This window comes from Pseudonaja textilis, chromosome 1 (genome assembly GCF_049901715.1).
Source record: "Pseudonaja textilis isolate UNSWEBS1 chromosome 1, rPseTex1.2, whole genome shotgun sequence".
In the NCBI taxonomy this organism is placed as follows: Eukaryota; Metazoa; Chordata; class Lepidosauria; order Squamata; family Elapidae; genus Pseudonaja; species Pseudonaja textilis.
Genome location: NC_141990.1, coordinates 68,390,182 through 68,407,770, shown reverse-complemented (window position 1 = coordinate 68,407,770; position 17,589 = coordinate 68,390,182). Strand labels below are relative to the sequence as shown.

The following is a 17,589-nucleotide window of genomic DNA, read 5'->3' as shown; positions in this document are numbered from 1 at the left end:
CATTTCTTTGTGGCCATGTGGGTGGGCATGGCCAGGCGACCATGTGACCAGCAAACCAAATACAAGTGGTCCTCGCTTAATGGCCAGTTGCTTAGCAAGTGACTGATCTCCCCAGAGCTACTTGACCAGTTTTGGAGTTTTGACAGATACACACACACACACACACACACACACACACACACACACACACACACATACATACACACACGCTTGCTTACTTCTAACCCTGCTATTCAATTATTCTGTAAGGATATCCTGCTGGAGATGGGGCTTGGACTAGATGACCTCTGAGATCCCTTGCAGGCCAGCCTAGATTGCTGTGTGCTTCAAAGAGTCTTCTGAAGCCAGTGTTTGTGTCCTTCCTCTCCTTTTTTTCTCTCTCTCTCCCTCCCTCCCTCCTTCCATGTATTTATCTACCCATCCATATATCTCATTCATGGTCTCCTCCCTCCCTCCGTCTCTTTCTTTTTCTTTCTTTGTCCCTTCCTTCCATCTCTCCCTTTCTTTGTCTATCCCTTTTCTTCTTTTCACTTCTTTTCTCTTTTCTCTTTCTTTCTCTTTTTTCATTCTTTTCTTTTTTGTCTCTCTCTCCCTTCCTCTCTCATTCCCTCTTTTTCTCTTTTCCTCTTTCTCTCTCTCTTTCTCTCTCTCTCTCCTCCCCCTCTCTGTGTCTCTCTCTCTCTATGGGTCTCTCCCCCCATGTATCTCTGTCTCTCTGTCTCTCTCTTTCTCCCCCTCTCCTTATCTTCCCCTCTCTCTTCCCTACTCTCTCTCTTTCTGTCTTTGTCTCTCTCTCTCTCAGCCCCTCTCCTTATCTTCCCCACTCTCTTCCCTACTCTCTCTCTCTTTCTGTCTTTCTCTCTCTCTCTCTCTCTTAGCCCCTCTCCTTATCTTCCCCACTCTCTTCCCTACTCTCTCTCTCTCTCTCTCTCTCTCTCTCTGTGTCAATGTCTGTCTGTCTCTGTCTCTGTCTCTCTCAAAGCCACAGCTGGGCCAAGCACTCTTCGCTACTTTCAAGGGACGGCGGCGAACAGAGGAACTTCCACAGGGCACGAACCACCCAAGTGGAAGGTTCCCCCCCTAACCTGAAGACAGAGGAAAGCTGCATTGACTTGCTTTCTTCTGGTTGTTGTGCAGAGCATGGCGAGTGATGGCATTCGGGGTGGTGGGGTTAGGGGGAGGGAGAGAGAGAGGCTGAGCTTTGCAATATGCTGCAGGATGGAGCTCTGCATCGTTTGAGGGGCTGTCGAGCTTTGCAGCATGGAGTGGAAGGTGGGGGGATTTGCAGACTACACTGGCAGGGCTGGGGGAAGAAGAGGTGAGGAGGGGGGATTTGCAAGCAGTAGGGCTCAGAAGAGAGCGCGTGCAAAATCTCTTTCCATTCTTCCCAGGCCTTTTTCTGCCCTCATGGGTGGCATCTTCTGCAGAATCAGTCACACCCCCTTTTCCTTCGCTCATCTCTTTCATGACCTGAGGTGGGGTGGGGGATTGAGCAGGTGTGTGTGTGGGGGGGGGTGGAGGGGTGAGAGGGGGCAAGCACTGAATGGAATCGCTGAGGGGAAGGCAGCATAGGAAAGAGGCAGCCAGCCAGACCCACACACAGAGCAAGCAGAGTGGTGGGTAGGAAGCCCCTGAAAGAGGATGGGGGAAAGGAAGAAGGAGAGCTGCGGGCAGTCCGAGGCGCCTTGTTTTGCACGCTCAGCTGGTCGACTCCCCTGATGCAGCCAGCTTCTTTAGCTCGGGGCGGCTGATGGCTGGGGGCAGGGTGAAACCACCACCGCTGCTGCTACCGGGACTACCACTGAGACTGCTGCTGGTTTGGCTGTGTGTGTGTTTTTTCCCCCCATTTTCAGCGAGTAACACAGAGGCTGGCACTTGAGGAGATAGAGGTCCCATGATCGGTTGTCGCCAAGGAGGTGGTAGCAGCGAAATTCAGCAACGGGGACGGGCTGAAGCAAAAATGCAGTTTTCTCCCTCATTGAGGGGGTAGGGTCACCATGCGCAGACGGGAGTGGGTGGAAATGGCAAGCACAAATGCACATCTGCCACTAGAGGCACCAGCGATGTTAAATGGAAATTGATGAGACGTTTCCAGCGCAGCTGGCAATCCTTGTTCAACCAGTCCCTTCAGGCGACCCTTCTCCTCCTCCACTCATGACCGGCACACAGACAAAGACACAGAGAGTGGGGGAAAGACAGGGGAAGATAGGGACTGGCCGCTTCACTATCCCCTGCCATCACCCTTACCTTCTCAGGCCAGGCGAGGGAAGGGAGGGTGAGGGGCAGGACCAGACACTAAACCTGGGAACGGTGGCTCCTGGCTAAGCCGTCCGAGGGGCTGCTGCTTCAGGCATTGGCGACAAGGGGAGCGAGAAGCTGATGCTTGCTGGCCGGGCTGGCCTGGGCTGGCCTGGGCTGGAAGAGGTGCGTCCGCCTCTGGGAGAAGGAAGAAAACGTGCTCCGGGAAGGTGGGCAGGCAGGTGAATATCCTGGGGCTGCTGCACATGTGTGCATCCACCCGAGCTGCCCCATGGCCACCACGTGATACGGAAAGCTAGGAGAGCAACTGGGACAAGTGGGTGATGGGGTGACCCAGTTCAGGGGCATGGCCAGCCAGGTGTCACCACCAATTCTGCGACCCAAGCCAAATCACCACTACCGGTTCTCCTGAATAGCTGCGAACTAGTTGAATAGCACCTCTGCAGTGTAATGCTATGTAAAGTAATACACGGACATAAATCTGACATTACAAATATCAGCATTCACAAATTGGGAGTGGGGATGGGGAGAGAATGCTATAAAAAAACAAATGAACTAGTAGGTTGAACTCTATTTCCTATAAAGTAAATACAAATAAATATCATACTGCAAACTCGGTATTTAATCAGAGATTGCCCACTGTGACAAATAATTAGTAGCGTTTATACCTTTTATATTTAATTCCATCTGTGAAGGGTTATGCCACAAAAAGGAGTTTTATTAACACATTCTTAAATTGATTAATGAAACTCATTGCTTAGCAATAAAATATATATGGAAATTGTTTGGTTTTAAATTGTTTAGATTTTCAAATTACTTGAGCAGTTTATGACTTGGACTTTCACACTTTAATAATGCCGATAAGAACTGGAATAATGCTCTACTCTCACTACTTTTGTTCTGAGGAGAAATGGCAACTCATAGTTATCAAAATATAACAGCTATTATCACTGGTTAGCTTGTCAGCATGAGTTCTTAGACTAGACCCATCAATTAAAATCTTGTTCTTTTGAACTGATGGGGTTAAAATAAATTGTGCCCAAAATCTTCCATTAATTAGTTGTACCATGCCTGATAACAGAATGACAGAGTTGGAAGGGATCTTTGAGATCTAGTTCAACTCCCTGGTCAGGCAGCAAACCCTAGACCATTTCAGACAAATGGTTGTCCAATCTCTTCTTAAAAACCTCCAGTGTTAGAGCACCCACTGTCACATAAGTAAGTCTAGACTCTGACATATCTTAGATACTTTAATATAGATTTAGTGCTTCAGTGAAAGAGGGAGGGAAAGAAGAGAGGAAACCTAACCTGTTTAGTGTAAGGAATCATCTAAAATGAATTGGTGCTTTCTATCACCCAGAAGGCAAGGATCAATAAACTTGATAATAAACCATTGAGTGGTTCTAGGGTCTTGCCACATCTGTTACTTAATTTTGCCCATATTGAATTTTTTTTCTGATCTTCTTTTGCTTCAAGATTTTATACATAACTTGTTTTCTTTGATTCATTTATTAAAAACACTGACTCCTTTCCTATCCTTATTTTCTAATGGCACTGGTAAAAATACAAAACTATTAAAACCAGTCTAAAAAGTAAAGCCTGAGGTAATCTTGAATACAAATACATATTGTTTTTGTGGCTATAATATAGAAGTGTTTTGCTACTGCTTTTAGACCTTTTTTCAAATCTAGTTAGCCTACATTCAGTAAAGTATCTAGTGATCGATGATCACTGACTCATTTTTTTCCATGATTTATTTTATTTTATTTCTTCTTTTATATGTGCTCTTTCAGGTTGAATTCTATTGATGTAAAATATCAAATGTGGAAACTAGGTGTTGTTTTCACTGATAATGTAAGTATGTAATATTAAGTCAATATTAATTAGAGTACTAAAGTAGAATATTTTAAATCACTTTTCAAAATTATTCATCAAATTTATGGGCAAATAAATTGGATTGATGGATTCTCTAATTTTTTCTAGGAGAGGACAAATTATTTAAGGATCTGACTGGGTCTTAGCAGTAATAGTTAACTATTACTGCTAATAGGGAAATTTCCCTTATGTTATTTTTTCTTGAAATTTAATTGAAGCACGGAATTAAGATGATAAAGTTATGTAAAACTTTATTATGAAGACTTTATGTGTTTTACATAATGCATTACCTGTTTTATTCTTTCAAGTTAAAAACATGTTACTTCAAAAATTGATTTAAAAGTCCATTTGGATGTTACAATTACAGCTACAGTAAAAAGAAGTTTTTATCTGACTGTATGTTCTTTTCTTAAATCTATTTTGTTCCTTTTCTTCTAAAGTCTTTTCTGTATCTGGCCTGGTATATGACCATGTCAGTCCTTGGTCATTACAACAACTTTTTCTTTGCTGCACACCTCCTTGACATAGCAATGGGATTTAAAACATTACGAACAATTCTATCATCAGTGACCCACAATGGGAAACAGGTAATAGCTCTTTATTCTGTCATTAACTTTGTGAAAAGTTACATGCCTTTAAAATAAGATTTACCAAGAGGAACATTATATAATTATGCCAACCATGAAAGAAATCAATTGTTTATTTAAAAATTTGAAGGAAATGTAATAAACTCTGAATTCTACTTGTAACTCTACTTTTGACTCATTTCCATAAGACTCCCAATACGTTTGATCTAATAATAAAATTTAGGTATACTCAGATCTATTTTTATTTCTTTTCAATCAATATTATTCCCAATTCAGCATGATTTCAATTGCACGATTGTAATACATTTATTTATATATTTTGCTCATGTAAAAGATTACAGAAGTTCCACCCAACTTCAGTTGGAATTACTGCCATGTAGCAGAAGATTATTGCTTTTCTTTACATAATTTATAAATTGTTTAATATGAAGTAGAAATCAAATGAACATTGATCTTCTTATGGTTTTTAAAAAATAAGTTTACAATCAAGGGAATTCCAAAATATTCATTACTTTATTACTTCTTTTTTTAGCTTGTACTAACTGTTGGATTACTAGCAGTAGTAGTTTATCTATACACAGTAGTTGCTTTTAATTTCTTCCGAAAATTCTACAATAAGAGTGAAGATGGAGATATGCCAGATATGAAATGTGATGATATGCTGACGGTAAACTTCACTTTTGTTTTTCTTCTAATTTGTTAATATGATTTTAAATGGGTAAATTTTTAAGAGTGGAAACAGTTTCTGTTTACAAAACACAAAGGGATACATCAGCAACCCAAGCAACCTCTTCAATAAATTCAACACATGTTTCATCACAAGAACAGATATAATGTCATATTCCACTGAGAGAGAATTAGTCACCCTCAGTACCTTCCATGCCTATGGCAGGAATGGATTCTAAATTTCCTGGTTTCTAGCCTGATGCTTTTAACTACTATATCAACCTATCTCTCAAACTGTGGTTACATTCTGTAAATTAACGGAAGCAAGCAACAGAAGGTTGCTTCTGTTAAACTTATTGAATTGGGTAAAGTATTAAACTAAGAATCATTTAGATGGTTGATATTCATTTTTCATACTTGTATATTGTTTTGAATGTATAATGTTCAGGATAACATATACATTCATTCTTCTAAATGAATATACTAATATTAATTAAAATAACAGTGTGGGGACCCCCAATGCTCTCTGAGCTTGGTTATTTTCTTGAAGACATTTAATTACCCAACTAGGTAACATCATCAATGCTAGAAGGGAGTGGAGTTTGCTCTGTTTAAATTCAGGTGTCTTGTCCTGTCAGTGTTGGCAGGAATATTCTTGGTGGTTCCTTAATTAGGCTGTTGTTTACTGTTTGATCGTTAGTCTGAGTTGGTAGTTACTTGATTAGGACATTTACTAGTTCAAGCAAGTAAGTCAAACATAAGTAAGAATTGAGTTCCCTTCTTCCTCCTTTCAAATAAACTAGTAAATATTTACCAAAATAGAAGGTTATGCAAAATGTACTTTTTAAACTATGAGGACTTTTTCATGTTGCTTGTAGTGCTATATGTTTCACATGTATGTGGGAGTGCGTGCTGGTGGTGGAATTGGTGATGAAATTGAAGACCCTGCAGGCGATGAATATGAAATATATCGAATCATCTTTGATATTACATTTTTCTTTTTTGTAATTGTTATTCTACTAGCTATCATACAAGGTATGCTTCCATTATTTTTATCAGTTTAAATGTTTTTTATAATTACCAAAATCACACTTTCCTAACTGATAATGCTATTTTTTATCACAGTGTGAAATGTATGGTGAAATATGTAAACTTCTTGTACTTAATATATTTGCTTCTGTTCTTCAATGTTTGAAACATAATAATCTTAGGTGGAAGACTAAAGGCAAATTCCTCTAGCAGCAGAATGAATTCTAGGGTTATTTCCTTCATCCTTGGTGGGAAAAGAATTGTTGAGTCCTTTACTCAATCCCTTATGAAGCAAATATTTTTTTCCAGGCATTGAATAGAAATATAAAATGGAAGGAATACATTCTAAGTCAAATTTCTTAAAATGAGGAAGACTGGTTCTGTTCTCTTATGAAGGAAACATAAAGATTTTGAACGCTTCAGTTTTAAATCTACCTGAGGATATTATATCAACCACATGCAAAGGATTAAGAGCAGACAGATTCATTTTCTATATTTCTCTCTTCCTTTGCTCAGATTCTGACTATGTAAATTTCTGCTTCGGCATGCAAATTATTAGAAAAGCAAAAGTTTACTTGAAAATGAAATTGCCCTTAATTTTGTTATCCTCTGCATTGTTCAAGCTTGATTTTGAGCCACACCACTAATAGATTTTATCATATGGTATATCCTTTGGCAACTGCAATATTTATTTTCTGTGTAAAAAGTCTTGTTGAGAGGAAGGAAGAGGTGATATTGAAAACAGGTATGCATACATATACACACAGATATACATAAGCATACACACATGCATAGACACTATTTCTCTAATTATTAATTGTATCAGGAAAACTTTGATTTAAATGACAAACAAGACCATTTAATCTGTGGGGAGTCCTCTTTTTCTTTAACAAATCAAATCAACACAGGTAATAATTCTATTTTGAAATTAGTACTAGGTTTCAGGCTAGTGAGTTCTGTAATTTCATGTATCAGATCAGATGCCCCCGGGGTCCCCTTCCCTCTTGTTTGGTAAGGTAGCCAGTTAAGTACCATTATAAATAAAGTAGCAAAGGCTTTCTTTCACACACACACACCCCAAAAAAAACTTCAAATGTTCCCTTTGGGAAGACTTGATCATAGTGTAAGGATGATTCCCATTGGGTCATTCTAGAAATTTTGGGGAATACTGCCAGGCTGCTAGATGCTGCAACTCCTTAATTATTGAAAGAGGACAGAATTTTCTTTTGTTTTTTGAGTGTCATGAAATCTGCCACCAAATCTGTCAAGAAGTGTACTTTTCTTCATCTGTATTCCAATTTATACCCAACCTTCTCAAGGTCTACAGAAAGTTTCCTTATTTATCATGGGTGACAAGTGGCCACTTAAAATGGGGAAAACTGTGTACACATAATACTATACCAAAATTGACATGACAGTTTGGAACAGCTTTCAAAACTCAATGTATATCATGGAAATTTTGTTGCTACGAAGAAGTTCAGTAAAGCTGTTGAATACTGTATCTAATAGTTTGTAGTATACTATCTGGCTATTGTATTTGCAAATCTGCACCAAATATTTTCAAAAGTACGTGGCACTTTGTGGTGAAGCATGAATCTTCATATTTAGCATTAATTTGTTGATTTGGCAGTTTTTGTCCTAGTTCCTCAAAAGTTTAAATTATAACCTTATTGCCAGGCTTAATTATTGATGCATTTGGAGAATTAAGAGATCAGCAAGAACAAGTTAAAGAAGACATGGAGGTAATAATTTTATGTATTCCCCTTTTGATTCATAAATATTTCTGTGAAATACCACCTTCTCCATGCAGTGGCAAGAAAATAGTTTCTTCTTTAATTAAGTATAGAATTGAAATGCGGAAGGCTACAGAATAATTGGAGCTGCTTCACTCCTGTGCATGGGAGTAGATTGGATTTGATCATGTGTTATAAAGCCATTACTCTTATTGTTCACCTAGATAGATTTTTCTCCATATCAATTTGTACTAAATTGGTCTTCTAGGTTTTCCAATGGTGCACCATCGCCACTATAACTCAGTCCATTTACCTTGCTGCTGATCATCCTCTTCTTTTTGCTTCCATCTTTCCCAACTTTTGGTTTTCCCATAATGTGTATGAAGTAGGATAATTTGAGCCTAGACATTTGTGCCTCAAGTGAGAATTCAAGGGTTGATTTGTTGAATGATCTATTGGTTTGTTTTCTTGGCTGTCCACAGTATTCTCAGGAGTCTTCTCCAACACCGAAATTCAAAAATGTATATACTCTTTGTACTGTTTCTTCAAACTTTGAAGCCAGTAAGATAGCCCTCTATGTAAAATAGGAAATATTATTATTAAGTAATAATATTCAAACGTGTGTGTTTATCTATGAAATGCCATCATTGTCATTGTCAACACAATAGTCAAGCAGGTGGTCTTTCTGGAGCGAGGTGGTAGAAATTTTTCCTTTTAAACTCAAAAGTGGGCTGAAAAAAATCCAAAGAGATTGGCAATGGTGAGAGAACTTCTTTCTCTTTTGTTTTTCTCATACTATCCAACTACCCAATAACTTCAACATTGAAATCATTCTTTGTTTTGCTCTCTAAATTGGTCATCAAATCAGACATGCCTAGAAAGTTTCTCTCAGTGAGACTTGGGTGTTTAAATTCCCTCTGCTTCAAATCTATATTCCAGGGCACATCTCCAAGCTCAGCCTGTAGCAGAAGGGACTTGGGGATTGCAAAGGGGAGGGAACAGTCAGAAAGATCCAGATGGCAGCTTTGATCATAGTCATGGCTGTAATCTTGGTTTTTTTTTTAAACCATGTATGTGCCTGATTAGGGGTGTGATTGTCCTTGGTGATGCACTATCTCAGGAAAGAAACACACGGCACATGGCAAAATAGTGCAGTATGAGGGTCTCTGGAGAAGCACATTTTGTTCTGTGTTTGAAATAACTAAAATGCAAGAACAGAATAGTAAAAAATGCCAGCCTTAAGTTTAAAATTATTCTTGAAGTGTGTGGAACGCTCACAAATACGTGCATGTACATACACACACAGAATGAAATTGAAACAAATATGTTAACAATATATATCTTTCTAAATTCTTTTTAGACTAAATGTTTTATCTGTGGAATAGGTAATGATTATTTTGATACAGTGCCACATGGCTTTGAAACACATACTCTACAGGAGCACAACTTGGCTAATTATCTGTAAGTAAACGAATCAATATTAATGTTCTGTGACCTTTTTAAGGAAATAAAATTTGAACTATAGTCTTTCAGTAACTTGTAATTTTGCAAATAACATGTGGTAATTTGTTTCTAAATATAAAGAGTATATTAGACATAATGATTGTATAGTTAGCAATGTGTAAATTGTGTGTGCCTGTATGTGTTTTGATAAAACACTTATATTTGAAATTATGTTGTAAATTTGATGACTGGATTTGGAAATCCAGAACATTTCTCCAACAGAAATACTGCTAAACTGGCAATTCAGAAAATACATCCTATAAATCCTATTATATCACATATATGTAAATCCTTAAAGAATGCCTGAAATTTAGCGATGCTTTATTTTATTTCTAAATTGTGTTACCATTAACTTTTTATAATGAATTTATAATACTATTGATTGTACTTTCTTGAGAATTCTACTGATCTGAAACTAGATCTTGTTTTAGCATCTCAGTTTGGAGAATTCTCTTCAACCAGAACTTTCTAATTTGTCCAGTTCAAGAAAGTTTGATGGGAAGTGGGGAGGAAAGTGTCCACAGACATACAGCTTATTTCTGATCCAACAAACTTCCATGATTGTCTGAACTTAACTCAGGCAACCAATTTGTAAAATGTTCAAAATACTTCATATCCCAATTTTATAGGAAATAGTCCTTGTATTATTTTGTATGTTATCAGTAATAATGATCATGGTTTTGATCTCTATTTCAGATTTTTTCTGATGTATCTCATTAATAAAGATGAAACTGAACACACTGGTCAAGTAAGTCAACGTCATTTGGATCATGAAAATTGTAACTGTATTTCTTTGTATTTCTTTCATCTATCCTAATGATTCAAGCAATGGCAGCACGCTGTATACTTTCATAGTACAATGCTTATCTGATCCTTCCTGAACTAGCTGAAGGCTTGAGATGTGCAGTTCAAGTAATCTTTCTTAACATTCACAATACCTCAAACAATATATCAAGATCACATGAAATGTTAGTACCACTTTATAATGTCTTGTAAGACCACAGTTGGAATACGGCATCAGTTTTGGTTGCCACAATATGAAAAAGATGTTGAGATTCTAGAAAGAATGCAGAGAAGAGTAACAAAGATGATTAGGAGATTGGAGGCTAAGGCATACGAAGAACAGTTGCAGGAATTGGATATCCCTAGTTTAATGTAAAGAAGGACTAGTGGTGACATGATAGCAATGTTCCATTTAAGGGGCTACCACAAAAAGAGGGAGCAAATTTTCCAAAGCACCTGAAGACTGGACAAGAAGCAATGGATAGACACTAATCAAGTGGAAAACTAACCTAGAACTGATAGTTAAAACAATTAATCAGTGGAATGATTTGTCTCCAGAAGTTGTGGATGCTCCAACACTGGATATTTTTAAGAGGACAATGGACAACCATTTGTCTGAAATGGTATAGGGTTTCCTACTTGAGCAGGGGATTGGACTAGAAGACCTCCAAGATCCCTTCCAACTCTTGTTATTCTTTTATTTTGTTATATATGCAAGGAATGCATACAATTGTTTCTTTTAAAAGAAAAAGAAGAAAAAGCATGGTTTTGGGGAGTGGGGCTGGAGGATATAATGTTGGGTTTCAGTGCGGTCTTTGGCCTTTGGTTTCTCCTGCATCTATCTCCAGGCACTGCTCCAAGGAAACCTCTATAGCCTTTTCTAAAATGCCAGTTAAGGCAAAATGCTCTCCCAAGTGCAGCTTTGGGGCCTGAGAAGTATAGATCCTCTATTCTTGCCTAGACTAGATTTGGCCCTTTCAAGGATGGCCAAGGTAAGACAGGTATGAAGGACACTGCTTGAGGCTATCAGTTGAAATGGGTGTGGTTGATGGGTGTGGCACGTTGGGAGGCTTTCTTCTGGAAGTTGAGGTAAGGTCTGCAGGTTAGACTACAGGACTGATTGGGTAGCATTTCAAGAGTTCATGGCAAGAACTGGGTACTCTCATTGTGCTGGGGCTCCTTAAAGGTCTCTATCACGTTCCTTTAAGCACTTCTATGTATTCCTTTGGATGTGTTCCCTATCAAATTATCCAAATTATGTAGTTCCTCTTTTGAAAAAGTTAAATTTTAAAAAGCAGACAAATAAATGAAACACTACTAGGGATGCACCAAACATTCCCTGATATTTTCAGTACAAGCCTTGTACTTTTGGAGTTTCCTTATGAAATGTTCCTCAGCCTTTTTTTCCTCCACATTTCTTCTTCTTTTGCTTCAACACTATCACTTGTTCAATTGTACAACATTATTCTAACCTATTATTTTACCTTGCCATTAGCTAATTGCACTTTGATTCTTATTATGTAACAACTCTACATAGCCAATCAAATTTGAAGACAGTCTTTTCTGGTCCAGTTATACTAATAGCACAGTCAAGGTGGCTAAAGTTGAACCTTGTTTTATCTAAATTCTTTTTTTTTCTTTTTTTGGACAGGTGGTGTACTCCTTGAGATTGCCCGCACTTAATTTTTTTTTTTTTTTGCAAAATAGTTTCTGTTTTTAGCTTTATTTTAACTGAAACAAAAATGTTGAGTCTATTTGAAACTGACACATAAAGCCATGTCTTAACTACAGTACTTTGGAATATAAACACAGCTTCTGTGATCATTTCAAAATTATTTACCATAATGGTTGAAAAATTCCAGATGGCATGAAATGTTCTAGATGTTCTAAAGTTACCTTCTGTGTTTTGCAGGAGTCATATGTGTGGAAAATGTATCAAGAACGATGCTGGGAATTTTTTCCTGCTGGTGATTGTTTTCGAAAGCAGTATGAAGATCAACTTAACTAACTGTAATTAAGGACCATCCCTTGAGATTCCATCAACACCTTTCCCAATTCCCTTGGGAACAATCATCAGATTTTCCAGACCCTTTAAACGGGATGCTGTTTGGAGCACCAAAACCTTTTTTTTAATGACTCCTCTGTTCTTTTTCTTCCGAATTTGCTTTGAGAATAATGAGAACTTAACTCTAGCAAGAGAAGAAGAAAAAAATCCCACACAACAAATCCCCATATGTCACATGAACACATTTACACAAAAAGAGACTTGTGACAGATTTTTTTTTTCCTTCTGAGACTGCCTGATGACTTCCTTAAATAGGAGAACATATGTGGAATAATGTGATAGTCACATTTCTTCAGTCATTTATTTCATCATCCTGGAAGGAATTCTGTGGTTTGCAGAGGGCTTTAAAGGATTCTGGGGGACACTAAGTTGTGGGGAAATAGTGCCTTACTATATGTAGGTTGAGCTATGCAGAAGATGAGTGCATGATGACATCTTATATTTTCTTTATCTGTTCTCTCTTTCCCCCCAATTTAATATTTATTTTATCTTTTGGAGGGATTTGGGTGGGATTAGGTTGTGTACACCTTTTTAATAAGATGATGGCGTGTCTCAGGATAAAAAGTAATAGTTGGATTTTTTGTCATTAAGTTAAATTCACAAGAATCTTCCTCTTTCACTCTTACACTTATTTTGGTAATGCTGTGATTCAGCACTGTAACTTTATGAAATCTTTGTATGAAAACAAAAACACTGCAGAAAAATGTTAAAAGGAATTATTTTATTGCATGTTTATTATGCAAGTTTAAACAACAGAAAGCAACCTTTTGAAGCAAGTTGTTCAACATGAAAAAAAAATCACAATAATATTCATAGTAATCAAGTGTTGTGGGCTTTATCGTACATTTGAAATCAGTGTCATCAACCCACAAATTATGTGTGTATTATGAACTTGCCAGTAGTTTGGTTTCATTTTTATTTTCTGTTCCTTTTGTTGCTGTTCATTTGGCCATTTGTGATCATTAGTGGAATTAAAGCTTTTCTTAAGTTAGTTTTTAAAATCAAAGGTAAAGCAATATCCATTCAGGGATTTTATTAGTTGCATCATAAAGCACCAAGAATGTGTAACACTCCATGTTGAGTCCTTTTTAATTGTAATACCAGTCAAATAAAAAGAAAGATTTGGAATGGAAGTAGAGTGGTTTTCCTCTCCCTTGGCTTCTTTGTGAAATCATTTCAAAATGAAGTGTTTGTGATTTTGGTTTTTTGGGTGAAATTGTACAGAAAGTTCTATACTCCTAATGTAGTGTTACTTTGGTTCTTCTGAATTTTCCTCCTTTTTATATTAATTGCAAATCATTTGCTTATCCACAGTTTATGATAGAAAAAGAATTATTAATTCTGTAGCTAAAATGAAGATCCTCATTTTATCTTGTGCTAGCTTAACTTCTAAAGAAATGCCTTAAAACTCAAGATTATATTTCATGTATCTATTGAATGAGACTCACCAATTTGCAGGTTTTGCTAGAAGCCACAAAATTATTCATCATAGGAAAAAATGAAAAATATCCAGAAAACGTGGTTAGTGTCTAGTAGTCAATAAACCAATTGGTTTGTGACTGTGTGTTGCATGTAAATGTTGTTTGGAACACTGAATATTGAACGTCTCTTAATTTTTCAGTGATATTTTATTGTGTGAAATTTCAGGCTTCTACTCCAGCCTGCAAGATCATTTTACAGTATAAGCACAGAGAAACTAGCTGCAAGTTAGCCTCTACTCTGAAGGGTTACTGTTTATTCAGTTTTTGATTATCAGTGAATAAGAGGACACTAGAATATTTCTATTTCATATTTTAAGATTACAATGTTGAAATGTATTTCTTAAGGAAATAATTTCTTTAGCATTAGACAGCCTAATAGCTGAAACATACTTTTGTAATGTAACATACTTTTCTGTTGTGCAAGACAAAATTAAGTCAGTGATCTATTTCTGGTAGTTAACTTTCTAAAAAGACATTTTAACAAGATACAGATCATTTCATCAACAATTTAGAGGTCCTTGTTCAAATTTCTCTGTTACAGTATTCTGAGTAACTACGTTCTTCAAAATTGTCTTGGTATAATTGGACTTATCATGTAGTCTTCAGTGTTGGACTGTTTGTTTAAAGTTTTCTTTAGAATCCTTATTGCATGTAAGGACTATTTTTTATTTATCTCACACTGTCACGACTTCTATAGCTGAATTTGCACCATCAGACCAAGTAATTGTGCCAAAGTTTCTTTGTATTTCCCTACATCCCAAAAATTGCAGTGGATTGTGACGGCAGATAAATTGTGAAACTCAAATTATCTCTACTTCTTATCTCATGCCCAACTTTCTCCATACTCTTAGAGCTGCAATACTGAAACAACTAAAATGTTTTTTCCTACTGACCTTAGTTTTTAAGGTCAGTGGAGAAGTTCCTTCTGCATTGATCATTATATCTCATTTGTGTTGTTCTTAAATTTCTGCTCTTATAATGAATTGCTGACCTCTTCTGTGAAATTACCACAACTAATAATATTACTTTTATGTAGGTCTTTCTTTAGTTACCAACCATCTGAGACAACTCTGGAAACCTTCTAATTATTTTAATTTCCACAATGATTTTGAAAATTTTGATTGTTTCTGATTTCAGGCTTCTGTTTTATGAAGTTTAGCATATCTTGCATTCAAGGGAATCTATTTCACATCTAATAAAAATGAAATTAATTAGAACATTTAATGGGATTTAAGGATTAATTAATTATTATTGAGTAAAATGTTCTCCAGTTCATGACTGAGAATGTTTCTGAAAAGATTGATTTGATCTTTAAACCACTGAGAAAGGGTTCAGTGATTGGCGGTATGCCTAATAAATTAAATTAATTGACTGCTGAGAAAAGAAATAAATAATCTATAATCATGACCAGTATAAATTAAACTGTTTCTATAATTTCTCTGTTTTCTACATTTTGGTTATGAAGAAATGTATGGGAAACTATTTGAAAATAACCAGGGTAGATTAAAATTTCTGGGTTTTTTAGTACCATCAAAACCTAATAATTTCTCTAGCAATTTTTGTGAACAGTTTTCTTGTGGTTTGATAACTAAGCAACTTGAGTCATCCTCACGCCTATATAATATTTCCTCCATCACAAAGCACAAATAATCATGAATTTAACAATTTTTCAAAGAACATCTCCACTCTTGGATTGTGAAGAAGAATCTTGGCCATGTGTTAAGTTCTAGTTAAGTTGATTTATTGCTTATGCTTACACATAAGAATCTAGTCAACTAATGATGAACATGAAATTGGTGCTAGGTAAGAGTTAACAGAATTTAATGCCTCTTGTAGAAACTAATGATTTCAGGCTGATCCATCTCTTGACTCTTTCCCCGGGCTCTGCTTTTCCTCCTCCTACATTGACCTTTGCAAGAGAAAACTCAATATTTTTTCTCCTGCAGATCAGCTTTATTGGATACATGTTCCATTTCTTCATGGGAGTTTGTTTTTGTGTGTGCGCGTGTGTGTGTGTACCCTTTGTTTAGTTTGTTGAGTTCGACTATTTTGCTCTTCAGCAATAGTGACAAGTAGAATGAAATGTGAAAATGAACAATGGTTCCTTAAAACATTCTTTCTACAATTGTCTAATAGTCTTTGATATCACCACAGCCAGGTATAGTGTTCTCAAATTTAATAGACTCTTAACAAAAGATGTCTGCTTGTATTGCTCCTTGTGAGACTGGCCTCAGTGGAAGTGAGCTTAGGAAATAAAGCAGTTTTGTGGATCTCGTCAATCCAGGCATGAAATCCACACACTTCAATTTGGGTCAGAGGATTCTTAAAGCATTGGAGCATGATATCAATAACTCATAAATATTCAGATTCCTGAACCAATCTCTATCCTCCTCTTCAAAACAGAACTTCAAAACGACATACATGGAAAAGTTGGAGATATATTCAGGATATATTCATACAAGGAAGTGATGGGAAGGAACTCAAGGGAAAAAAAACACCGAAACTCCAAATTTATAAGTGAATTATTTCCTACAAAAAAAGAGAAGAATACAGTAAGGATCCCTCAAAAGGATTACATCTCAAATAATTAAAGAGAAAGGCTCAAGCATATAAAGCCTTGGTGTTCCAGGCATGGGGGAAAAAATTATATAAAGCCATCTTGTCATAAATATGCTCCAAGTGTTTAGGACTGGCCTACAGAATTTTATTTACTAAGACTTTTTCTGGCAGGAGAAGAATTCAGAGGCATGGGGTGGGGAGAAGAGGAGAGCTGATGAACTGTTGGAAGCCAACATTTATTTATTTATTTATTTATTTAAATTTAATTTAATTTTATGTATTTTGTCAAGCAATTATAAAATAACAGGTATAAGTATAAACATAGTTATACATTAAATGGATACATATAAGAAAAACAAAAAAGAAACAATAGGACAGGGACGGTAGACATGTTGGTGCACTTATGCACGCCCCCTACAGACCTCTTAGGAAAGGGGTTAGGTCAATAGTAGACAGACTAAGGTTTAAAGCTTTTGGGGTTTGGGGGAAGAAACCTCTGAAACCTCTACTACTAAGCTCCAGTTGACAATTAAATTCCTATATAATTGAGATCTGGCATGTGAAAAAACCATCCTAAAAGTATTGGTGTAATGGGTAAGGGAATAGGCAAACTGGGAGAACCATGAATCCTAATCTATTAGTAACATGCCCACCTGAATGCATGCCACAGAGCAAAGCACCACTTAATAAAATGGTATAAAACAGAGCTACTCTTTCTCTTTGCTGCCAGGACATAGTTCATTGGTATAGGCTTTCACAATCAAATAGCGACTAAATAATAATAATATATTAATTGTACTGGGGAGGGGAGGGGGAAATTTGATTTTCTTTCTGTTTAATAAGCATTAGGAAAGTTCATCAGAAGGCAATCTGTGAGAGCAGTACTGCTAAAGATTATATAATAACCTCATAATAATAATTGGAATAAGAAAAATATTTCCTTTTAACTCATCCTAAGCTATCCTCATTTAGCAGAATCAGGGAAGTGGGAGGACATTAGAAATAAGGTTCAATACGCAACTTGATTGTATCTTATGAATGGCTGGGTT

At 36.6% G+C, this 17,589-nt stretch overlaps 1 protein-coding gene across 1 annotated transcript in view; it reads left to right on the top strand.

Annotated features, from left to right (window-relative positions):
* The window catches only part of RYR2 (ryanodine receptor 2), a 288,713-nt gene extending 275,080 nt beyond the window's left edge, over positions 1–13,633 (top strand). Inside the window, exons 98-105 of the mRNA XM_087937122.1 lie at positions 4,053–4,113; positions 4,575–4,721; positions 5,254–5,388; positions 6,266–6,422; positions 8,094–8,158; positions 9,510–9,610; positions 10,349–10,400; positions 12,348–13,633. Of these exons, the coding sequence (XP_087793248.1) occupies positions 4,053–4,113; positions 4,575–4,721; positions 5,254–5,388; positions 6,266–6,422; positions 8,094–8,158; positions 9,510–9,610; positions 10,349–10,400; positions 12,348–12,443 (814 nt within the window). The 3' untranslated portion in view covers positions 12,444–13,633. The remainder of the gene's footprint in view (positions 1–4,052; positions 4,114–4,574; positions 4,722–5,253; positions 5,389–6,265; positions 6,423–8,093; positions 8,159–9,509; positions 9,611–10,348; positions 10,401–12,347) is intronic.
* Positions 13,634–17,589: the final 3,956 nt, after the last annotated feature.